A 26,163-nucleotide genomic window follows, 5' to 3' on the forward strand; every position below is an offset into this window, starting at 1 on the left:
TCTCCCTCCTTTCCTTTCCTTGCCCTTCCTCTTCCCCCTTCCCCCTTCCCCTTCTCTTTCTTTCTCCTCTCTTTTCTCTTCCCTGTCCCTCCACACTTGTCTCCCTTCACAGCACTAAGGTTTTTAAAAAGCTCCCCTTGGCTTCAATGGAAGTTTTCTAAAAGGCTAATTGCTGGTTCCAGCTAAGAGACAGCCTGAGCAGATGCATATAAATAAACTTGTGCTTGCTACTTTCACCCTCCTGTTCTAGCCTGCCGTGAGCTCTAATGGCAGAATTGCCTTACCTTGAAAATGGTAAGCTGTTGGTTCTGCTTTCCTAGGGAGAGAGAAATCATATCACAAGGTAGTCCAAAGCTACTAAAAAGCATCCTGCGTCCTCCCAGAATACACAAGTCACTTGTGTTTCCACCCTCGGGTTCCAAGGGAGAATCAGAGGAAGTTGTTCTTAAAAAGATGGCTGCTGATTTTTTTTAAAAAAAACCATCCAGTGCTCTAGTACAACATTTGAAACTTCGGTAAATGGTATTATCTCCCAACTCGGCACATTTGAAAATGAATTTCAGAGGTTGGGGCACATTTGAAAATGAATTTCAGAGGTTCCTCAAAACACATGCCTTCAGGCAGTGGCGTAGCGTGGAGGATGCGGGGGGGGGGCGGCCGCACCGGGCCCAACATGGGGGGGCGCTCACACTCGCAGCTCTCTGCCCCTACTAAAATCCACGCGTTAGGGGGCGCAAATTACTTGCCTTGCCCCGGGTGCTGACAACCCACGCTACGCCACTGCCTTCAGGATGATACTTTACACACATTAAAGGGCAATGTGTGATCAGGGGCGTTAATAGACTTGGCAACAGAAAGTGTGGTTTGGCTCTGCTCTTCCTCATCTTGTCCTTAGGATGGCTAAACGCCTCCACTTTCTGTAGATCGAAGACAGAAACTAATTCTGTTGTACTGCTGCTGTGTCCCGCTGCCTCAGTCAGGTGCTCAGCCACTTGTCCTTTTGCATGTACTGCTCAGGAAATAGTAACAAATGATACAAGTTTGCCAAAGTCCTGGTCCCAAGCACTATGATATCCAAAACTGAATACTCTAGATGAGGTCACCTGATAATTGGTTATTTGTGCTAGATCCTCTTGTTGCATTTAAAAGTGCTAATCTGCTACATACAAATATTTATTTTGATCTTACTTATTTATTAAATGCCTGCCATCCCACATGGTCAACTTAGTAATCATACTCATTCTTATAAAATACAATTATTCTTTTTTTCAGGGAGAAGTTTGGGACTGTATTAATTCCTCTTTGCCAGGTAAGAGGCAATACTATATTTAGGCTGCAATCCTATACACACTTACCTGGGAGTAAATACCATTGAACTAATTCAGGGCTTACATCTGGGTAGATATGCATAGATACTTCTGGGTAGATATGCTCTGATAATTTATTATAATGTACTAAGAGTATATGAATATCAGGGATGCAGGTGGCACCGTGGCTTAAACCACAGAGCCTAGGGCTTGCCGATCAGAAGGTTGGCGGTTCGAATCCCTGTGATGGGGTGAGCTCCCATTGCTCGGTCCCTGCTCCTGCCAACCTAGCAGTTCGAAAGCACGTCATAATGCGAGTAGATAAATAGGTACTGCTCCGGTGGGAAGGTAAACGGTGTTTCCGTGCACTGCTCTGGTTTGCCAGAAGCGGCTTAGTCATGCTGCCCACATGACCCGGAAGCTGTACACTGGCTCCCTTGGCCAGTAAAGCGAGATAAGCGCCGCAACCCCAGAGTCGTCCGCAACTGGACCTAACTGGCAGGGGTCCCTTTGCCTTTTTAAGAGTATATGATCCACATGCAGGGTGGGATCAGTATAGGACTCAGGGGGGAAATGATCAGATCGTATGATCCTAACTTATTTAGACGTAATTATGTTCTTTTAACTGTAAAAGAATTTAAAATAAAATATGTTTTAAAAAAGATTTATCTGAACAGTCATGCATGACTAAAACAATCTACCACACCCTCCAAGAAGTACTGGCATACTGTACATGCATTGTTGCAAAAAGAAACGAAGTCAAGTTTATACTTTTACATATCTGTTTGCACAAATACGGAGCTTCAGGTTGAATAAGATGTTTCTTAACTGATCATTCAGACCTTCGCACACAGCCCCCCCAGCAGGAAATGTGAACAAACTTCTGCCGTTGAGCAGCACTTCCCTTTGTGTTGTCTTCTAAGCATAGGATATAGCCCTCCAATACACCGTGCAGTGATACTGTAATGTGTTCAGTAATTTTATTTTTCTTTAAAGGTGTTTTGAAGAAATCTGATGGCTGGGTTGGCTTAGGTTGCTGTGAGTTAGCCATTGTTGTAGAATGTCGCCAAGCATGTAAACAGGTAAGAATTAATTTTTGATGCAGCATGAATAAAGTAAGACATACGTTTTTATGGTTGAAAGTATGATTGGCTGGAAGAGAAAGGTCTTCACAGTGGCCACATCCAGAATGTGCAATATTTTTCCACAGGATGTTGATTGCTGTCTTCTGCTGTTAGCTGAAGACTTCGCAGCAAGCCTTTGTCTTGCTGAGCGGATAATGTTTTCTGTGGTGAACTTTGTTTTTATTTGCTGAAGCTATCTCAATTTTAAATTTTTATTTTATAATGAGATTGTGTTATTTTAATTGATGATGAAATATGAAGTCTCAGATAACTAAAATATATGTTCCCCCCTTTCTTTTCCTATAATACTTGTATTAGTCTCCTATGTTTGCTGTCTGCTAGGGAGCAGTGGAGTAGAGCTGCTTTTTATGTATCCCCCCCATACAATCCTGTGTGTATACCCCACTTTAAAAAACCCCCAAATTAAAACCCTCTATGAAACACAGCTGGGGTCCTTTGGCCCCTGGGAATGAAAAGGCCTACAAGGCAGGGAGCAGCTCTTCCAGGTCTCGCAGCCAAGATGGTCTCACTTGACTCCGAAGTTAACACTCTGATAGTACGCCACATAAAAGCTAATAATTAGCAGCAAAATCAACAAGCAACTCAGACACAACTGCAGCTAATGCTTCCCAAATGTTTGAGTAAACATCTTTATATTAAGTGCGCCCCATGGCGAGACCAACCAATGACAGTGTCAACTGAGACTCCAAGGGAAGGGTCTTCTATAGTTGGAATGCCTATAGTGGAAGAGGCTTTCTCTTGGCATCTCCATATAATATTCATCTCACACGGGTGAGATACAGAGGAGAGTTTTCCTTCCACAAGATTTTAAATTCCAGGGGAGGTGCTCCCTCAAATATTGAGGTCCCAAGCCATGTACAGAAATTAAACATCCTCACTGACACACTGAATTGGGCTGGAAATGTATTGGTAGCCAGTTCAGCTCCTTTACATGGTTCCTATAGAACCAGGGCCAGCCCACCCAAGAGCTATGGTGAGGCACCTTCCTCAAGCAGCAGAAACCCACACGGCAGCACCCCCATGGGCACCCCTCCACTGCCAGTGGCAGATTCCGGCAAGATCTCACCAAAATCTTGTGAGATCTTGATGGAAGTGGCACTATGGTCTGGACTTTGTGGGTGCCCCTGTGCAACACATAAGGGAGGCATCAGTGATGGCAGGGGAGTGGGGCAGTCCAGCACAAGCTGGGGTGGGGTGGTATGTTCCTCTTTCATCTCAAGCAGTGAAGTGAGATGCGCCACCGCTGTATACAGTGATCACACGAATAATCTAACTGCTGCATTTGTGTAAGCCCTGTGCAGAGTGAATTGAGGAAATCTCAGCAGGCATCAACAACTATGGCCAAGAATAGTCATAACTGGCAAACCAACTGAAGTTGGAAAAAACTGTCTGAGCCGTGGAGGCTCCTTGAATCTAGCCGTTGTGGTTGAACCTAGGAGTACTGCTCCCAGACTGCAAACCTGGTTGCTTACCTTATTCCTGTACCTGGAAAGCATCAACCCACAGAGCCTCCATCTTACCAGGATTCTGATTCAATTTATTAGCCCGTATTACAGACTCTAGTCAGTGGTGCTGTGTCTGCACAGCCTCACATGACCCAGATGACAGGAAGAAATATTGAAATACTTTGTTGTTCTTTATGTTAAATCCCAGTCATTTAGACTTTAGAGGTCCATTTGACCCCAGTAGCAGATTGATACTTTAAAAAGGGTTGCTTTTGAATATGTTCATATGCCAGAATTGAGAACATCTAAGTGATTCGAAACTGCTTCTATAGAAGAAATTAGATATATTGGTGTGGCATCTCAAAATTATCACAATATAAATATCTTCTATATAATTTATTGTTGTATAATTTTGCTCTTGAATAATATGAAATATGTGCTGGTAATGAAACTAATGTCTTTCAGGCATCTTCAAAAAATGATATTATGAAAGTTTGCAGGAAAGAATATGAGGTAAGTGCATTACAGACAGTGGGCTACCCCTCCCTGTCAATCAATATGCTTAAGCTTTCCTGATGCTGGCGCACTTTGAAGGCTCATAACAGTTTCCAAGTCATAAACTTTTCTGGAGGTGAAACAGACCAAGTTGACCTCTTTCCTCCACTGCAGATAAGATACTGGTTCATGGCAAACTGGGCTTTGCAAACTGAAAGCCAGCAAAGTAAACAGTCACTCCCTCCTGATCCTCCCTTCCTTGGAATTTCCCATTCCTAATTCATCATTGATGTGGGGCAAAATTTTTTTTATTCTTTCCAAGTGCTTTATTTTCCCATTGATATTTTTCATAAGGTCATTAGTAACAATGAATAGATGTCAATTGCAAATACAAAATTGGACAAGATTGGCAGTTTCAAAATGTTTAATTTCACATAGAGTTGGAAGGGACCCATGAGGCATCTCAGATTAAAGCATCCATTAAAGCCATCCCACCTCTGCTTAAAAGCCTCCAAGGAAGGAGAGTCCAGAACCTCCTGAGGGAGATTGTTCCACTGTCAAACGGCTCTTACTAAATTCAAGTGAAGTAAACATGCTTATACAGTGGTGCCTCGCAAGACGAAAAGAATCCGTTCCGCGAGTCTCTTCGTCTAGCGGTTTTTTCGTCTTGCGAAGCAAGCCCATTGACGGATTAGCGGATTAGCGCTATTAGCGGTTTAGCGGCTTTTAGTGGCTTTTAGCGGCTTATCAGCTTAGCAGATCAGCTGGTAAGCGGCTTAGCTGCTTAGGGAAAGGGGGAAAAAACCCGCAGGAACTCGCAAGACATTTTCGTCTTGCGAAACAAGCCCATAGGGAAATTCGTTTTGCGAAGCGCCTCCAAAACGGAAAACCCTTTCGTCTAGCGGGTTTTCCGTCTTGCGAGGCGTTCGTCTTGCGGGACACCACTGTATACAGCTCCCACAGACAGGATACAAAAGAGATATCAGAAAAATTCTGATGCCATTCAAATTATTCTAATTTGCCAAATTTTCTGGAAGATTGCATGTAGACCCACAAACCATGGTTAAAGCAAACGGTTAACTTTGTAGATCAGAGTTTGTATTCACAAGTTTGGTACAGTCCATGATTAAAATGGGTCTTTTTTGTGAAAGCCATGGTTTCTGTTGGTGCACCCCCACAGAAACGAGGGCAAGAATTGCTCTGGAGAGAGAGGCTTATAACAAAAGTCCTGACAGATCACAGTAAAGGTCTGCCCAATCCAGTACTCTTCTTCCAAGAGTCTGGGGGATAGGGAGGGGGTACTGCATTTGGAGAGCTGGCTTCATGTCTGCAAATTATGGTTTGCTGGGATCCAGAATTACATCAGCTGTAGGCCAATTAGTCAGGTGCTTGGGATGTGGTTAGTTCAAATCTTACACTATAAACAGTGCGCAGAAAACATGTTTCTGAACTACGGATCCTGTCTATATGTCTGTGTTCTGAAATGTCCTGTTTTTTATTTGAATACAAGCTAACTTAGCTGGAGTAATTTTATTCTCTTAAGTGGGAACATGCTTAATTGGTAAAAGCAATCATTGAAAAGAATAAGTTTTATATAAAAAATAGTAGCCTTCTTAGCATACAATTTTTGTAGGTAATCAATAATAATTAATTTTCTGTTTGTGTGCAACTGAAAATGTTTTGAATAATCTTTTAAATCAGTTATCTCCAAGTATGTGATTGCATTCAATAATGTATAAAAAGCAATGGTATTTTCAGGAAACTTTCTCCAGCACACCTTCTCTTCAGAATATAAATCTCTTCACATGCTGTTTTTTCTTATCTACTTCTGCCTGAAAGAAGAGCATTCACTTTAGGATTGTGTTTTTAGATTCACTCAGATCAGAGTAGGCAATCAATAAGACATTGGAAAAAAGAAGGGAAGACCTTGCAATTGAAAGTAGATATCTCCAACCCAAAGCCACAGTGGCTGTTGTCCTTAGGTTCAAAAGTAAAGGAGACCAAGTCCCATAATTGATTAGACTACTTGGTAAATTAAAAATCTCCATATTGATTCTTCTTTATGTCTTTATTCTTTAGATTAAGAAATAAATGCAGTGGCCTGCTCACTCCCCAGCAAGGGATTTAGATTAAATACTACTTAGCTTTTTATCTTATTGCAAATATGCCTTAGAAAGCTTTTTTTTTCTTTTTCCTAATCTCTTTAGCTGCTGAGATTTTCAAAGCTTGTGTTCTTCTAAACTGATATCCCCTACATTAAATAGCTTTATCTCTTCTGTATTATACTTCACTGCCCGTATCTGTAACCTTTCCTCTGTTATGCTAGTTTCCTTCTCTTTTCTGGATTTCTGCATTGCTGTAGGAGGTTGACCAATGTTTGTTGGAGAACGGAAAGGACAGGTAAGAGAGTTTTTAAAAATGGGAATGAAAAAGTGATCACTGATCATGACAGAGTAGTTTCTCTTCCTAATTCTTCTTTTCTCTTTCTTGTTGGAATCATTTTGTAATATTTATTTTATATAAATAAGTGGACTTATTTCAAGAATGATTACAAATGATTACATAAAACTACTGTCTAGTGTTTTTCAAACATTTATAAGAGAAATACGTTCTTGTACTTCCATACTTTTCTTCCTCATATATGGGTGAACCATACTTCGCAGCTTTGATACTGTCTATGATAAAAGTCATGGGAAACATAACACTCATTTGTAGATTGGGGTTTGAGGATGAGGTGATGAATCTCCCAGAATATATTTTCAGCATCTCTCCAGATAGCAGGATTGGATCCAGACCATCTGTCCCAATGGGACACTCTGCTATTTCAGTTATTTCCCTTCCTCCTGCATCCCAAAAAACTGTCCCATGGGATTAGGAGAGATGGTGCTGTGGCTGAAAAGGGGATCAGTTTAAACCGTTCCCCCTTTCTTCCAGCACAAGCCTCCTAAGGTTCTTGGTCCCTTCTGTTAATGAAAGGAATGCTCCATTTTGTAGGAGGGCAAGACTGGGTCCAACTCATTAGTTTTCAAAGAACAGGAGTGAAATATATCCTCTGGAGTCAGGTTACTAAAGTAGCCCACAATATCTTCTTGATCTGCATCGATGAATAAGTCACCAGATACTTGCAAGAGGCAATACTTTTCTTAGAAGTTGTTTTGGAATGAATACATTTCAGTTCTAGAAAATGTGTCAATAAAGATATTTGCTGAACTCTGTTGAATAAAATAATAGGTGGTAATAGTATTTTTTTAAAAGTGGGTTATATCCTTCCACACTTACAGATTCAGACATGTAATTACCATTTTTGTTTGTGTGCTTGATTGTCTGTCTTCCTGTCTCTTGACAGGTTTACTTCTGGTGATTTCCACTAACAAGTGAAAACTTAACATGCCATTTAGGGATCAGCCTGAAGGCTACTAATTTGGCAAGCACCTCCCCCAACTACACGTGCATGTCCAAACACAGCCTTGGGCTGCAGTCCTAACCCTACTTATTGGAAATAAGCATCTTTAAATTCAGTGAAGCTTACTTCTAAGTAAACATGGTTGCACTTATTTGTTTTGCTGTTGTTTCATGTACCAGACACAGCTCTTGAGCCATGTCTCAGAGATATTTATTGAAAATATGTATTTTTCGCTCCATAAGACACACCTGACCATAAGACGCACCTAGTTTTTAGAGGAGGAAAACAAGAAAAAAATACTCTGAATGAAACAGTGGATGTATGATTTTTTTGGTTCATGCTGTAGCCACAGACATGTGATTTGACAGTGAGTTTGGGGTAGTCCAATGCAAAAATCCTGAGAATCCATGTGGATCCGTGCTTTGTAACCACGTTTTTGTGCCATTGTGGCTCCAGGAAACAGTGGGTGCGTGATTTTTTTGGTGCCGGCTGTAGCCATGGACATGCTATGTGATCTGATGGTGAATTTGGGGTGACCCAATGTAAAAATCCTGAGGATCCATGGGCGTTTACCTCCCCCTCCCAGGCAGCCTTCTTTATCGCTAGAGTCCTTTATCTCCCTCCCTGATCGTTTGCTGATCAGCTGCTCAGTGGGTTTGTTTCAACGCCCCCTTCCCTCTTTCAAAAATAAAAAAAAGCACGATCTGCTTTTTGCCCCTGGGCAGTTTGGCTCCAGGGACCATGCATTCGCTCCATAAGACGCACAGACATTTTCCCTTACTTTTTAGGAAGAAAAAAGTGTGTCTTATGGAGTGAAAAATATGGTAAATTCACAAAAGGAAACAAATTATATGAAGTTTAAATGGCTGACAAAGCTGGGTTTACTGTGAGGCAGAGCAGTTGGTAGACAGGTTGAAGATTCTGCTGTTTGAAGCTGGCCTTCCGGGCAATCTGTCTCAGCTCAGCTTGCAACGGGTAATGAATTGTCCCGACTGAGGAACCAAGCCATTGATAGCACTTATGGAAGGCCTGTTGAGATCCTATATAGTCTTTGGATCAGAGGTCGGCAACCTAAGGCCCATGGGCTGGAAGTGGCCCATGAGGATCACTTAACTGGCCCATGAGCCACCCCTGAACCGAGCCGCCCGCTTGGCGAGTCCCCGCCCATTGCGCTAAACCAGCACAGTGCAGGGACTCTCTTCTGTGGCTCCGGAAATTGCTTCTGCACAGGCACAATTTTTGGCATCTGGGCATGCGCAGAAGTGATTTCCGGCACCGCAGATAAGCGCAGACGCATGGCCCGGCCCATAGAGGATCTCTGCGGAAGTGATCTGGCCTATGCCCGGTAAGCCTTGCTGACCCCTGCTTTAGATCACCCGATCCTGCTGTCCTGCAACCTGAAATGTACTATTTGTTGATTTGGAATTTTCTATCCTCCTTATAGCCCCGAGAGGCAGCGATGAACCTTGGTAATATGCTGCCCTGTGTGAGGCCAACATTTGGCTCTCCCCACAACCCTTGCAGTGCTAGCTTAAGCTAGGTAAACAAGATGCTGGGGCTTTGGGAAGGAGGCACGTGGGTCTGGCAGGGTCCTAGAGCCCTCCCGTCTCCTTCCCAAAGTTTGTTTGCCTGGCTTTGTGAAGTAGGCAGGAGAAGAGGAAGAAGAAGAGTTTGGATTTGATATCCCACCTTTCACTCCCTTTAAGGAGTCTCAAAGCGGCTAACATTCTCCTTTCCCTTCCTCCCCACAACAAACACTCTGTGAGGTGAGTGGGGCTGAGAGACTTCAGAGAAGTGTGACTGGCCCAAGGTCACCCAGCAGCTGCATGTGGAGGAGCGGAGATGGGAACCCGGTTCCCCAGATTACGAGACTACCGCTCTTAACCACTACACCACACTGGCTCTCTAGGAGGACTCTCTATAGGAGGACTATAGGACCCTGTCAGAGCCCTCACACCTCCTTCCTGAAGGTGGGCATGTGCTTATCAGGTTTTGAGAAGGCCCCATCCTCGGCTGCATGCCCTGTGCCCCTGCACTGCTCATGCTGCCCTAAAGCCACCTATGCGAGGGGCTCTCAAAAGCAGCTTCCAAAAGATTGTGAAAATACTGAAATAATGTGATGTCCATATGTAACTAGGGTTTTTCAGGTAGATTTTTCAGGTGGCCCTTGACCCACCAAAATCCTCTGAGACCAAGATTGTGTGGCTAAATCTTGCTTGGCCCTGCTGGAAGGACTCTTCCTTGGCTGGCAATTGCTGGTTTAATGGCCTCTGCTTGTCCTGACACTGTGGAGCGGAAAGGAAGCACATTCTTAAAAAAAGCAGAGACATCACCTTGCCAACAAAGGTCCGTATAGTTAAAGCTCTGGTTTTCCCAGTAGTGATGTATGGAAGTGAGAGCTGGACCATAAAGAAGGCTGATTGCCGAAGAATTGATGCTTTTGAATTATGGTGCTGGAGGAAACGCTTGAGAGTCCCATGGACTGCAAGAAGATCAAACCTATCCATTCTTAAGGAAATCAGCCCTGAGTGCTCACTGGAAGGACAGATCCTGAAGCTGAGGCTCCAAGACTTTGGCCACCTCATGAGAAGAGAAGACTCCCTGGAAAAGTCCCTGATGCTGGGAAAGATGGAGGGCACAAGGAGAAGGGGACAACAGAGGATGAAATGGTTGGACAATGTTCTCGAAGCTACCAGCATGAGTTTGACCAAAGTGCGGGAGGCAGTGGAAGACAGGAGTGCCTGGCGTGCTCTGGTCCATGGGGTCACAAAGAGTCGGACACGACTAAACAACAACAACAAGGGCACCAAGGACCATGCACCACTAGGAGCTGCTGTGGATCTCAGGACACTCCAGGTTCTTTCAGTGGAGTAGAGCTGCGTCCACAATGCCTGCATCTTGCCAGGATGCAGCTTCAGCTTTGGCTCCTGAACCTGAACCTCATCTTGCCTGATTCATGGGGGAAAGGGAGAAAGAGCTATGTGTCACCAGCATTCTGATGACACTTCATTTGTGCAAAAAAAAATTATGAATAATAATAATATTATTATTTATACCCCGCCCATCTGGCTGGGTTCCCCCAGCCACTCTGGGCACCTTACAGCATATATCAAATAGTACTATGAGTAGTCAGTATCTTTCTCCAGGGATATGAAGTAATTTGTGAGAGTAGTGAAGGTGTATCAGGTAGAGACTGAATTGAGCAACTGTGGAACAGGCAGTATATTTGGAAAAGGCTAAAGGCTTAAGAATTTAAAGCCTTATAAAAAAACAAGGGGAATTGTGGAAAGTGTTTTAGAATGGCTATATTAATTGGTTTATTATTTTATTATTTATTGCATTTATTTGGCACTAAAAATATATCAAAGCAGTTCACACTTGCAAAAGCATGTATAATACAAAATTTAAAATAAATCGAAGATAAAAGAACATAATTTGTGATAAGTGCTATTTAGAGAATAAGGCATATGTTTGGAAAGGTATCATAAAACAGGCTGGATTGATTTTTCAGGCAGGATCCAGAGTATCACACTATTAGAAAATTTTCTACCCCATGTCATTGTGTGCGCTAAACCATTCTTTAAACTGAGAAGACTTTCAAATACAGTTTGTAGAATAGTTTTTTGCAAGGGCAGCTATTGAACGTCCAAAAATCCCGCAGGATATACTCAGGCTCTTTAGATCCTAGCAGTAAAATCTTGAGTGTTAAAAGATTCTGCATTCTAGAGAGATGAAATATATTGGTGTAAGTATTGAACTAGGGCTTAGGAGAGCAGAGTTTGAATTCCCACTCAGCCATGAAGCTCCTTGAGTGAGCTTGGGCCCGTCACCATCTCTTAGCCTAACCTTCCTCACAGGGTGGTTGTGGGCATTAAATGGGGCAGAGCAGAAGCATGTACAGCCCCTTGAGATCCTTGGAAGAGAAAGGTGGTATATGAATGCTTATTATTATTATTATTATTATTGAAGGGTGCATTTCAGATCATTGTATAACCATTAAAAAGAATAATTGGTAAAACTAATGTTGTTTTGGTGGGCAGTTGTCTCTTGGGGACAATAGTTTGTCCTCAGCAAGACTATTCTGATGGCAGCTTCAGACCTTTACTATAGACACCCTAGGATGATTATTTTCATATGCAAGAATATGTATAGCTTTGTTTCATGGCAAAACCACTAAACTTTGTGATATGTGACAGATTAACATTTTAAAAGAATGTTAAAAGATCTTCTTTTAAGCTCTGAAAGTTTTTTCACTGACAGAAGGAAATTGTTTGAATGGAAAAGAAAATGAAATAAAACTACTTAGAAAAACAGTGTTGAAATTGAGACTATTTATTCATAACCTGCAGATTACCAGGCTATAACTTTTATTTACATACTTATTTATGGCATTTATGCCTCACTCTTTTAGTCTAAAAGGTTTCCACAGCAACTCAGCAATAAGATGGTTACAGCTTTCCAGCTTACAGTTGAAAATATGTGGCACACCGGGAGGAAAAAGAAAGCTCAGATGCTGGTTCTTAAAAGTTATTGTTATATATAATATAGATGATATATAATATTCTGTGCAAATTCTGTCTGTCTTAGACAGCATACCCTCCCCAGGGGAGCAACCCTCCCCAGTCACTTGTGAGAGCAGAGTGGATGCCAGTGTCTGGACCACAAGGGCAGGGATGCAGCTGCCACACAGTTCTTCCCTCTCGTCTTGATCACATCTGGAACCATCAGAGGAGGATGTTGTGCAGGTGGGGCTGGTAGGGTGGAGGCAAGGAGGCCAACAGTAGGGGGAGCCCCAAGCCACCTGCTGACTGGTTGTAATTAAGAAAAGCAGATGGTGACTGGCTGAGGGCAGATAGAGGTTGGTGAGGCAGGCATAGATGATGATGATGATCATGTATACCGGGCCTTTTTACCTGACAGGGACTCAGGGCGGTTTACAGATAAAAATTACAGATGCCCTGGTCCTGTTCTGGTCTTAAAAGCATTATGGAAGGAGGAGACTGGGAGCCCTGTGCCACCAACACCCCAGTCAAGACCAGAAAACAAACCATTGCCCTCTACCACAGCTTGAAATGCAATATCCTCTAATGGACCAGCCTCCACTGATATTGAGGAAATTTCAGTTTCCAAAGCTTAGTCATCACAAAAACAATAGAGCACAATGTTTTTGGCAACCTTTCTGGCTAGTATTCTGCACACTTAAGCCATATTTGCCTGGTGGAAGGGAACCCACAGCTGAACAGGGAGGCATCCGGGGGCTACTACCTGGTACGCAAAAAGCAGCAGCAGCAGCAGTTTCTCTATTAACTTTTCCTTTTTGGATTAATAAACCTGAACAGTGAAACAATTGGGAATTGCTGCAAATATGTCTCTCTGTAGTGAACAGATTGTCAGATGCATGAATCAAATCCCTGCATTTAGAGGATACCATTTTGAAATGCCGTCTGAGATGCAATCTGTGGGGTGCACTTCAAGGACCATCTTCAAGCCACAGGTTATTGGTACAGGAGATACAACAAATCACAAAAGCTTCTAATCCTCCCAGCTGCGCAGGAGAGCGGTCTGCATAGACTCCTGAACAGGCATAGGCAAACTTGGCCCTCCAGAAGTTTTGGGACTACAACTCCCATCATCCCTAGTAAAAGGACCAGTGGTCAAGGATGATGGGAGTTGTAGTCCCAAAAACATCTGGAGGGCTGAGTTTGCCTGTGCCTTCTCCTGAGGTTCCCTGCAGCCTCTTCCTACTTCTGCTTGGTGTGCTATCCGTCGTGGTGTATGAATGAAGCCTTTCTGACAGAATCTTTGTGACATTCTTCTGGAAAATGGTTTGCTATTCCTTTGATCTGTCCCACTATAGCTACTGTCATTCCTGGAAGTTCTCAAGGGTCTTCAGTATTTAATTAGCCATAGGATGTGCAAATCAAGGCAAATAGGAGATTTTCATGTTTATTAATTGTACTGAACTTTAACTCTTCATATAATTATATATGTGTGTGCATATGATTCAGTTATATTCTTTTGCTCACCAACAAAAGATGTAGTGCATTTGCCATTTAATTTTTTTTACCAGTAGCTATTTAAAAGTGATACTTTTTGCTTTTGTTTTTAGAATGCACTTTTTAGCTGCATCAACAGAAATGAAAGTAAGTATACGTTTTTAAAAAAATCCTTCCTAAATATTAGTTTATCATTTTCTCCCGTTTCATTGCCTGCTTTTTGAGATGTATGTTCATTTTTTAATATCAGATGATAGCATAACATATGTTGCATTTCACAACTGCTTGAGCTGGTTGACAGTTTGCCAAGGGAAAATGTAGTGCGTTTCCTGTAAACATCTTAGTTTGAGGCTTGGAACTTTTCCCACCAACTGCAAGTTTGCAGCCAGTTGTATTCATATTCTGATAATTCTGGAATCCTGTCTGGATTAGTGCATAACATACCAAGGCCTGACCTGTGCAGCAATATTAACTGGATCCTTCAGTCAGGGTTTGGATTTGCCCAGCATTGATTCAGTGGGATAGCAAGTAAAGTATACCTTTAAAGTCATACCTGCTGAGTCAGGATTGTGACTGAAACGAATCAGTTGGTTCACTGGTATACAAAGCTTCATGGCATTATAAAAAGTAAGGGAAAAAATGTACTTACAGAGAATAAAGCAAATTGCATAATACAACATTTATGAAAATAAAACAAGTTACGTATGATTGTTCAAGCAACTTCAAGTAGTATAATATAAATTGCATATAAAGTAAAGGTTTATTAATAATATGAACTAATTGCATGTACTTGTAATAGCACTGACAAAGCAACCAGTCAGTCAGTTGTTAACACAGTCTCCTCCTGACTTCCTCCAGCTCATCTTGTTATAGTATCCATAGCATATTAGAGGTTATAGTAAAATTCATAGTTACCAGTCCAAGACAGTAGACCAGGCCTTGTGGCTTTCATGTGGGTAAAAGTATGAGCAGAGTAAGTAGAAGGGAGTAGGAAAGAAGAATAAAAAACCCAGTGCCTGCCCCTGAACTAAAAGAAGTAACTAATCAAAAAGGGAAAAGAAAAGTTTGCTTTACACATTTTATAACAATTAGGAAGTGGATGAGGGGATGGAGTTTTCCATCATTTGCATTAATATATTCCTATGGGTGGACACACTAAAACATACATCGTAATCTATCTGGGTGGGAGCAGTTAGAGTAACTTGATCCCTTGCTTTATTATTGGTTAGCACACTGCAGCACTGGACTACCAAAACATTTAATATTTTAATAGTTTTGGTTTGGCTTCATGGCTGTTGTTCTCTACTTTCTAATTTTATCACCCTTCAGAATGCCACGTTCTCACATAGTAGGCAAAAAAATCTAGCACAACACTGCCAGCGGCTTGCACAGAAATAACACAGCAAATTGCTCTGTACCTGGCTTCACAAGCCTTGGCAATCAGCTGCTTTTCCCATCTGGCAGGACGTTGTGCATGTGTGAGCACGGTGTCTTTGTGACAGTGGGTGATTGGCAGGTGGGTAGCCCCACTCACCTGTCAAATTTGGCCTATCCAGAACACTGACTAGATTATGCCCCTTCCCCACGATAGAGTATAAACATATTTCTGTATTTTCATCACTAATAATAAAGAGTTATTTGTGATGCATTGTTTTGCTTGTGTTTCCCTCCTCTAGTGGGATCAGTTTGTTGCAGTTATGCTGGTCATCACACAAACTGCCGGGAATATTGCCAGGCAATCTTTCGAACCGACTCTTCTCCAGGTCCTTCTCAGTTCAAAGCTGTTGAAAGTTACTGCGCCTCCGTTAGCCCACAATTAATTCATTGTGTGAACAACTACACACAGTCCTATCCAATGAGAAATTCAACAGATAGTAAGTATGAGAAAATACAAGTTTGGCATGCAAAATTTTAGCACCTTGATGCATGGAAGTACGCAATGGTATCTATAGTGTAAGCATGGTTTTCTGTTCATGTTTTGGACTGCAAATTTCTTTTTCATCTATATTTTTCTCTGTATTTGCTTTCAAAAGTAAAAGAAATGAAGACATTCTCCTGGAGTAGAGGTGGTAACCCACAGGACCTGCCAAACTGAGGGAAGTGTCCCTCAGGCACCCACACCTTCTTCTCCTGATCTGTGGTTGCTCTTTAGAGAGTGATCTGTTTTATTTCTGTATAATAAACATGTAAGAGGGCCATCATGCTGCAGTTTGCTTGGCCACAGACAGGTGGCACTGAGAACAACAGCAAGATGACAGTCTTCAGGGAGCTGCTGGGCCCTTATAGCAGCATCAGAGAGTATCTGCAGACCCAGGCAAGCAGTGGAGGAACAGTCCCTATAGACTGAGGCAGTAATTGTGGCAGGAGAAGTTCTAAGGGGAGGGAGGCTTGGTGTGGTCTGAGTGGGGAGGGAGGCATCCATCTCTCATGCCTTTCAAGCCTTTTCCCTCCTTCTGTGTAAGAGCATTCTGCTCAAAGGCACCTGCTTTGGGGGCTCTCCCGCTCAATGCAGCCTTCGGATCTGTACCAGCAATAGTGGCATGAGGTGGAACAGGGAAGATCTAACTCAGGCACCCCCAACCTGCGGCCCTCCAGGTGTTTTGGCCTACAACTCCCATGATCCCTAGCTAACAGGACCAGTGGTCAGGGATGATGGGAATTGTAGTCCAAAACATCTGGAGGGCCGAAGGTTGGGGATGCCCGGTCTAACTAGTTACTGTTGGGAGGGGGGGGGAGATTGGTGGGAGGTTGGGGGAAGGGTCGGCAAGTGGAACAAGCAGGGTGCAGTCGCTAATCTGAAGGGGAAAAAACAATCTTTCTGCCTGCTCTTTAAAGAATAGATACAATGCAGCATTTTTATATATAAAGCAATTTTTAATTGCATTATATTAAATTTTAACGTGCTGATGTTTTGACACTGTGATGTAAACACAACTATGTGACAGGTAGCAGTATTTATTTCTTCTCTGCTATTTAGGTTTATACTGCTGTGATAGAGCAGAAGATTATGCCTGCCAAACAGCTTGTAAAAAGATCCTGAAGTCAATGAAAACAGAGCTTGAAATTGTGGATGGACTTATTGAAAGCTGTAAAACGATGCCTCTGCCACAGGATCCTCTATGGCAATGTTTCCTTGAGAGCTCAAGATCTGTTCACCCTGGAGTCACTCTGCACCCTCCACCTTCAACAGGTCTGGATGGTGCTAAATTACACTGCTGTTCTAAAGCAAATACTTCCATATGTAGGTGAGTACATTTTGCATTTTCTTTCCGTCTTTTATAGGCTCTCCTTTGGGTGCTTGATGTTTCAAAATGGGATTCAGCTCCTCCTATGGCTTGGGAAGGCTGGGAACCTTGTGATTTCAAAGGATGTTGTGAGCCCTCTCCTTGTGTTGGAGCCTAGAAAATGATCTGACCATTCTGTCTTGCAAAGCCCTGTGGATGGTTCCCCATAAGACCCAACAATCGTCTGATTGTCCATGCTTGCAGAGCGCTTATATACAACAGGACTTGCAAATTACCAGTGCTTGCAAAGCCCCATGTCAAACATTTTATAGAACTCAGCAATCAGCTGATGGTTCCTCTTCATCCTGGAGAAGAGTGACTAGTGGGGTGCCACAGGGTTCTGTCTTGGGCCCAGTCTTATTCAACATCTTTATCAACGACTTGGATGATGGACTCAAGGGCATCCTGATCAAATATGCAGATGACACCAAACTGGGAGGGGTGGCTAACACCCCAGAGGACAGGATCACACTTCAAAACGACCTTGACAGATTAGAGAACTGGGCGAAAACAAACAAGATGAATTTTAACAGGGACAAATCTAAAGTATTGCACTTGGGCAAAAAAAATGAGAGGCACAAATACAAGATGGGTGACACCTGGCTTGAGAGCAGTACATGTGAAAAGGATCTAGGAGTCTTGGTTGACCACAAACTTGACATAAGCCAACAGTGTGATGCGGCAGCTAAAAAAGCCAATGCAATTCTGGGCTGCATCAATAGGAGTATAGCATCTAGATCAAGGGAAGTAATAGTGCCACTGTATTCTGCTCTGGTCAGACCTCACCTGGAGTACTGTGTCCAGTTCTGGGCACCACAGTTCAAGAAGGACACTGACAAACTGGAACGTGTCCAGAGGAGGGCAACCAAAATGGTCAAAGGCCTGGAAACGATGCCTTATGAGGAATGGCTAAGGGAGCTGGGCATGTTTAGCCTGGAGAAGAGGAGGTTAAGGGGTGATATGATAGCCATGTTCAAATATATAAAAGGATGTCACATAGAGGAGGGAGAAAGGTTGTTTTCTGCTGCTCCAGAGAAGCGGACACGGAGCAATGGATCCAAACTACAAGAAAGAAGATTCCACCTAAACATTAGGAAGAACTTCCTGACAGTAAGAGCTGTTTGACAGTGGAATTTTCTGCCAAGGAGTGTGGTGGAGTCTCCTTCTTTGGAGGTCTTTAAGCAGAGGCTTGACAACCATATGTCAGGAGTGCTCTGATGGTGTTTCCTGCTTGGCAGGGGGTTGGACTCGATGGTCCTTGTGGTCTCTTCCAACTCTATGATTCTATGATTCTATGGTGGCAGCTGAGCTGCAGGCTGTGCTTTTTGCCCACGTGGTTTGATTTCAAATGCTGCAGGCAAACTGCAGTAGCAGCAGCAGCACACACACACACACCCTGCCAGCGCCACCAGCCAAACTTGGCCCATAGGGAATGGAGGAAATAACGATCTGGCCAGACCCAATTTCTTACCCTTAATTACTAGATCAACTACATCCTGTAACCTAGAGAGAATTGCATATGTTTTCCATGGTATAGGAACACCATATTTTGAGCAATACATCTTGTGAGTTAAATCATAAGCATTATAATCCAAGCTTTTGTCTTCATTTTATTCCCTTGTGTTTCTTTTTCCACAGAGATTTATGCACTAAACTTTATAGCAGCAGCTGGGGCAATACACAGAGCTGGCAAGAATTTGATCGCTTTTGTGAGTATAACCCAGTCGAAGTTTCCATGTTGACCTGTTTAGCAGATGTACGTGAACCTTGTCAGCTGGGCTGTAGAAATCTTACTTACTGCACTAATTTTAATAACAGGTAGGAAAGGTACACTTGAGTATTTTCTTCAGAATATATTGTTTTTGGATGAAATGTATAATTAGGTAGAGCTGGTATAGTTTACTTGGTAATGTGGGATTTGGAGAATTCCCCCCCTCCCCATTTTGAACATGGTTGGTTTATAAAGATTGTTGAAAGATGTTATTGGGTGCTGGAAGAAGAGAGTTCGATCTTTCCTCCAACCGCTGAGCCTGCTAACTCTCTGTGATTTTACTGTGATTGAAAATTTAGATAACCATGATTATATATTATGCCAATAGATTACAAATTATATATTATGCCAATAGATTACAAATTATATATTATGCCAATAGATTACAAATTCATCGTTTTTGATTTTGCATTTACTTCTAGATTTATAGGAGCTGGTTTACATGTATAGTCGTACCTTGGCTCTCGAACGCCTTGGGAGTCAAACATTTTGGCTCCTGAACGATCAAAAACCAGAAGTGAGTGTTCCAGTTTTTGAACGTTCTTTCGGAAGCCAAACGTCTGCTGCGGCTTCCACAGCTTCTGATTGGCTGCAGGAACTTCCTGCAGCTAATTTGAAGCCACGCTTTAGAAGTTGGAATGTTTGGGAAGTCAAACGGACTTCTGGAATGGATTCTGTTTTACTTCCAAGATACGACTGTATTGGTTACTAGCCCAGGGTTTTCCGTTTCATTTTGTCAAATGAGAAACAGTCTTTTAAAAAGGCTGATTCTGAGCATTTCTCTCTTTCTCGTCACATGAAAATATTGCTTCTCAGGTATGTAAAGGAACATACCTTTCAGGAAGCTTTAGCAATGGTGAATAGGTCACCTACTGTTGCAAGGCAAGTAACAACAGCATTTTCGAACTCAAGAACTTCAGCACTGCCCTAGGATGAGTGAGTTTAAACTGTAGCATTTCTAGCAAAACATTCATATTATAAGCACTTTAAGGAAGGAGGTTCTCCAGACAACTTTACTGAAAAGAGTTCACTTATAATCGGTAGGATATGAAATGTCAATATACTATTCAACTTCTTATATTATTCTGATTGATACATGTCTCAGCTGTATCACTGTGATTATAAGTTCTTGTTATAATACTATATTTTGATTTAAAGATAGAATGATTTCTATGTCAAGTTGTGTTTGATTATGTGTATTTTAATAATTAATAATAATACATATTATGGGTTTAACATGCTTAATAATGTATTGCTTTGTGCCCCTTGATTTGAGACATATTAAGAATTGATTCTTAACTTATTTGCCTTCAGAATGCTGGGCTCTGACTTCCATAATATTAATAATCTATTATTGATCACTTGTGTTTATGTACAGCACCTTCCTGACAAGGCACCCAAGGTGGTTTTTCAATTTTAAAATACTAAAATAAATAAATGGCATAAGCTATAGAGAAGTACAGAATCCTTTCAAGCTGACTGAAGACCATTTCTTCAGGAGCTGATGTCACAAGCTTCCTGGCTTGGGCTTCCTCACGTTCACCTTCCCTCAGCACACAAGCAGATGTGGCCCCACCCCGTTTCACCGCCCAAGCCAAAGTGGGAAGATCCTGCCCTCTGTGTGTACCATCTGACCCCCTTTGCCACCCGCCACTGAAACCTCATTTACCAGTGTTGTGTGGCTGCGGCTACTGGATTGCAGCGAGATCTCATGCAAGCCCTGTGAGATCTTGTGGCAGCCCCATGAGAACATGCAGAAGCCTCCACACAATCTCACCGGGCTTGCATGAGATCTTGCCAGAATCTGGTGCAACCACTTTTCACTTCTCCAGTGGCGGTTGAGGGGGGAAGCCTTAGAATCTGGCACCCGGGATAGGACGGCCCTGCACACAAGTCTAAAGTATCCTCCGGGGAGGGACTTAGCACCAACAACTCTCTGACCATTGATTTGTTAGGAGATGGTGGCATTCAGTCCCTGGCCTGGATAAACATTCATATTGAGTTCAAAAGCATTTTCTGTATGACTCCATACTGTATCTTTCCTTGAAGGCCAACTGAACTCTTCAGGAGCTGCAATGCCCAATCAGACCAAGGAGCCATGAATGACATGAAACTTTGGGAGAAAGGAACAATTAAGATGCCATTTATCAATATTCCTGTTCTTGATATTAAAAAATGCCAGCCGGAAATGTGGAAGGCGATTGCTTGTTCACTGCAGATAAAGCCGTGTCACAGTAAATCTAGAGGGAGCATAATCTGCAAGTAAGTGGGTGGCAGGGTTCTTCCAGTTGCTGGGAACTGCAGGAGAGGAGAACCCTGAATCTAGATGGCCGCAGTGAGAGCAGGATTAGATGGGCACTAGTTGATGATAATAATAAAAAAGTATCCAGAATTTACAGTCGAGCAGAAGCGACATAAATCTGGTTTAACAATAATAAAAACTGAAGCAGAACAACTTAATTTTGAGAATATGGAAATATAATCTTAAACTAAGGCCAAGGTATTGGGGGTATTTAGAAGAAGTTATTAGAATTAGACCAGGATGTGTATTAGGGGTAGAGAGAGTTTATTGGATTAACTTGGCCTATGCAATCTGAGCAGTGTACATGTGCGTAATGTGTAAATACTTTGTTGTTTCTGAAGGTCGGATTGCGTGGAAATTCTCAAGAAATGTGGAGATTTAAGCAAATTTCCTGAGGGACACATGGCCGAAAGCATCTGTGAACTTCTGTCTCCAACCGATGACTTGGAGACTTGCATACCTTTAGATACATATGTTCGTAAGTACAGGCATCCCCTCGCTTATGCGTGATCAACTTGCACGCAACCACGTATATGCGCGGTGGTGGGAAGTTAGTAGATGAATAGATTCAAACCAGGAAATGGTAGGAGAGCTGGTGCGTCCTTCTGGCTCATGAAGATACCCTCCCTGGAGCCTGAAGCAGATTTCACTGAGGGTGGACAAAGCCCTAAAGAGACCAGAGGCACAGCAGGGCTTTGTTTAGGCTGCTTGGCCTCCCTGCCTAGCAGCTGATACATGTGGTAGCACAGCAGCAGCAGCTGTGTTCCCAAGTGCCCTCCAGCCTCCCAGCAGCCCCAGGGCTTCAACTCTCTTCAACTAGTTGTGTGGAGAGAGAGCGGGACTGAGAACAGGAGAGCAGGAAAAAATGGGCTTTTTAGAGGGTGCTCCCCACTTAATGCAATTTTCACTTATGTGCGTGGGGCCCCAAAACATAACCCCCATGTAAGTGGGGGGACGCCTGTACTGAAGAACTAACCTTATGTGTTGAAGTTAGAATTCACAAACACGTCTACAGAATTGTTAAAAAGCAGAATCATAGAACTAGAATTGGAGGGGATTGTAAGGTTGGAAGCATCCTAGAGAGTCATCTAGTCCAACCCCCTACATGTCCCCCCCCCTCCAACAACACAGGAAGATGAGGGGGAGTAATTGAGCTTTTTTAAAAAAACAACACACAAGCATTTTATTGATGCTGATAAAGAAAAAGAAAATACTCTGAGCATGTGCAGCTTCACATTTTGATCTCCCTTAACTGGCTTAACTCGTCCTAACAATAACAATAACAATAACAATAACAATAACAATAACAATAACAATAACAATAACAATAACAATAACAATAACAATAACAATAATAATATATTATTTGTACTCTGAGCGGCTTCCATAAAAACCAAAAATACACTAAAATATCACAGATTAAAAACTTCCCTGAACAGGGAATATGCATATGCACAGGTAGCCTGTAAAGTGAAGCACCGAGCAGCCTGATGCCAAGATACCTGCCCGAGGAAATCTCGGAAGGAGCTGCCAGGCACTTTACATGCACTCAGCAATCTTTTTTTCTTCTTTATTGAAAGTTAGAAAAATACATAATTATGTGTGCACTCAAGATGGTGAGACATAAATAGAAGAGAGACAGCACCCGTGTAGAAGGCAAAGTAAAGAGGGAAAGGGAAGAAAACCAAAACTCTATACTTTACAAAGTTGTTACTGTAATTCACCAGATCTTAACCCATTACATTGTTTGTAAGAAGGGATTCCAAATATCATTGAATTTGTCCTTGGCAAGTCTGTGTTTATTTGCAAGTTGTTTGTATGTTGTGAGTTTGTATAGGTCTTCGATCCAACCGTAGAAGGGAGCCGCATTTTTATTTTTCCAATTCATCAGTATCAGTCTTTTTGCCCTGGTAAGGGAGCGGAGAGTCCACACATACAGTGGTGCCTTGCAAGACGAAAAGAATCCGTTCCGCGAGTTTCTTCGTCTAGCAGTTTTTTCGTTTTGTGAAGCAAGCCCATTGACGTCTTAGCAGATTAGCGCTATTAGCGGCTTTTAGCGGCTTATCAGCTTAGCGGATAAGCGGCTTAGCGGCTTAGAAAAGGGGGGGGGGGAGGAAAAAAACCGCAGGAACTCGCAAGACATTTTCGTCTTGCGAAGCAAGCCCATAGGAAATTGGTTTTGCGAAGCACCTCCAAAACGGAAAACTCTTTCGTCTAGCGAGTTTTCCGTCTTGCGGGGCACCACTGTACTGTCCTTTTGTAAGGCTCCATGTGCTGCGCATATGTGCTGGAGTGCTTGAGCCTTGAGGCTTTGCTCAGGTTTGCAGAGGCTTATATGCACATAGTGCTCACTTACGGTTTAGCATTACACTGGTACCTTGGTTTACGAACTTAATCCGTTGCAGAAGTCCGTTCTTAAACCAAAGCGTTCTTAAACCAAGACATGCTTTCCCATAGCAGCAGGGGACTCAATTTACACTGAACAGGAAACTTTCATGGCAAAGTTCACAAACCAAAACACCTACTTCCAGGTTTGCAGTATTCTTAATCCAAGTTGTTCATAAACCAAGCTGTTCTTGAACCAAGGTACCACTGTATACGTGAACTAGGCTACCATGTCACCACTTTGTTTTCCGCTCTGTAGATGACCTCTATTTAACTCTCTTGTCTTTTCAGGCCCAAGCACTTTAGGGAACATTGTGGATGATGTTACGCACCCCTGTAACCCAAATCCTTGTGCTGCCAATCAGTTATGTGAAGTCAATAGAAAAGGATGTCAGACTGGGGAACCATGTCTCCCTTACTTTTGTATACAGGGTAAGTAATGCAATAGTTGCACTCCCAGCTATATTCGCAGGTTTGTTTTTAGAAAGAACTCTGTTAGCTGTATGTAGGATTCTGATAATCCAAGAACAACATTAGAATTTTCAGAATTGATATTAAGGCTCTTCTGGTTTGCCCAGTGCCTAATTAACTGAGAACGGGGGGCAGAAGAGGGAGGCCTTTTCCTGTAGTGTCCTTTGGCATCCGCCACCAATAGTTTCTTTTTCAGGTGGCTTTTAGCTAGGCAATGTTATTCACGTGTGGAGATCTTTTACAGCTGTTTTTTTTAATGAATATTTTATATAATTTGTTGTTTGAATTGTTCTTTGGGAGTTATGAGAGGGAGCTATTTTATTTGATTACAGTTAACATACTCTTACTTTAACAAGTCAACTGCCTTTGATGATTTAGTCATGTATTCTACTCAATATTGATACAGAGCAGAACTCCAGCGCATAGTTAGCAGAGTAAAAACTTAAACATGTTGCGGGATTCCAAAAAATAGACCAAAGGCAATTGTAGTTCACCCAGCAGAGCTTTATTGCTACTGAAGGCAAATGAGCATAATTGTCAGGGCTGCCCTAGGTCCCAGCTCACAAAGGACCAACGCCAGTCCGCTGTTATATACAAAACTCTTTATTGAAAGGCAGTTTCGATTTCAAAGCCGCGGCGTGCAGCCCTACGTCTTAAACCCTAGACCGCTGAAGCTCCGTCTGAATCTCCACCCCCCAGACACCAGTTTAAGACTCTAGCCTTGCTCCACCTCCTCCTCTGCTCTTTCCTCCTCTGGGTCCGCCTGTCCGCTGGGGTGTTGCCCTTTCTGGACTCTTCTGATGCTGAGTCCCCGGATTCTTCCCCCTGCCTCCGGCGTGCTTTAGGACCTGGCTCCCAATCCGTGCTTCCTGCTGTCCCGCACGCCTGTACATTTGAACTTGGCGCGCGCGCCCAGCCAGCAACCTTTCTCCTGACCGTTACACTGCTCCTGTCACTGCTTCCCCCCTCGGGGGGGCTAGCTGGACCTGACCTCCCCTCCGTTCCCTCACTCTGCGATGGAGGCGTGGCCAGCTCTGACTCATCTTCTCTCCCTGCTGGAGGAGACGCTGGCCCTGATTCATGGGACTCTTCCCCCCCACTCCGCTCTGGTGGGGGAACTGGTCCTGATTTCCAGCTGCTGCTTTGGGAGTCCCCGCTGGCCCCTTGCTTCTGGTGCGTCCCTCCTGGGACCCCCCTTGCCCTGGCCCTCGGCGCCCCCATCTGGGAATCTTCTGAATCGCTGGAGAAGCTCATGGAATCTCTCGGGCCACTGTCATACTCCCCTACGCTGCCCTCAGATTCTTCCCCTTCGCTCTCCGTTTCCTCTCTCCCCTGTGTCTCTGCTCCTGAACCCCTGACAATAATGGTCACAAATCCAATACATTCACAATTGGCACTGTCCATAAGAAATCCAGTTGCAGCAGACTTAACTTGTAAGTTTAAGCAAATAATTTATAATACGACACTTAACACTTATACAGAACAACACACGAGAAGGAAAGAGAGACAGAAAAGAGTGAAACCCAGGCTCCTCCTGGCCTTACTGTTGCAATCAGCATGGCCTTGACAGAAAAGATAACAGGACCAGTTCAAGCCAGCGTCTCTGAAGGAATAACTCAAACATCATGAATTCTTTAAATTAAAAAATTGTCCAGTAGCACCTTAGAGACCAACTAAGTTTGTTCTGGGTATCAGCTTTCGTGTGCATGCACACTGTTTCTTTCACACAGAGAAGCTTCCAGAAAGAACCCTCTTGAATTAATTAGAATAGGAAAGATCTCTACACATCAGATCAATACTTTCTGTACTAAGAAATACAAAGTGACAGATTTTTTGTTTAGAAATGTAACATAATAAAATAAAATAAAATAAACCTCCAGTGAGGCCTTTCCCATGTAAATGTGTTTAAGACTGAGGTGTTAGACTGAAAGGCTAACATTTTGAACTTTATAGTAAATTCCAATGAATTCAGAGAGATTTACATGTATTGTCTTCATAAGCATGGTAGGCTTGAGGTGAGACATCTTTATTTTCTAATGTACATTGTAAGAGCAGGATAGAAATTAATGAATAAACAAACAAACAAACAAACAAACAAACAAACATTGATGGTTCTTGCTCTTGAAGACACATTTCTGGAGATGAAACGGTTCTATCTT

The 26,163-nt window shown here is 42.7% G+C and overlaps 1 protein-coding gene across 1 annotated transcript in view; it reads left to right on the top strand.

Moving 5' to 3' along the window:
* RECK (reversion inducing cysteine rich protein with kazal motifs) overlaps positions 1-26,163 on the top strand; it is a 47,198-nt gene that overhangs the window by 9,769 nt on the left and 11,266 nt on the right. The window contains 12 exon segments of the mRNA XM_079949373.1: positions 1,273-1,309; positions 2,304-2,389; positions 4,363-4,410; positions 6,755-6,782; positions 6,785-6,792; positions 13,905-13,938; positions 15,468-15,665; positions 16,769-17,036; positions 18,714-18,893; positions 20,896-21,108; positions 21,490-21,626; positions 23,825-23,965. Of these exon segments, the coding sequence (XP_079805499.1) occupies positions 1,273-1,309; positions 2,304-2,389; positions 4,363-4,410; positions 6,755-6,782; positions 6,785-6,792; positions 13,905-13,938; positions 15,468-15,665; positions 16,769-17,036; positions 18,714-18,893; positions 20,896-21,108; positions 21,490-21,626; positions 23,825-23,965 (1,378 nt within the window).

The sequence above is a fragment of the Podarcis cretensis genome, assembly GCF_951804945.1.
Source record: "Podarcis cretensis genome assembly, chromosome: 13".
Classification (NCBI taxonomy): domain Eukaryota; kingdom Metazoa; phylum Chordata; class Lepidosauria; order Squamata; family Lacertidae; genus Podarcis; species Podarcis cretensis.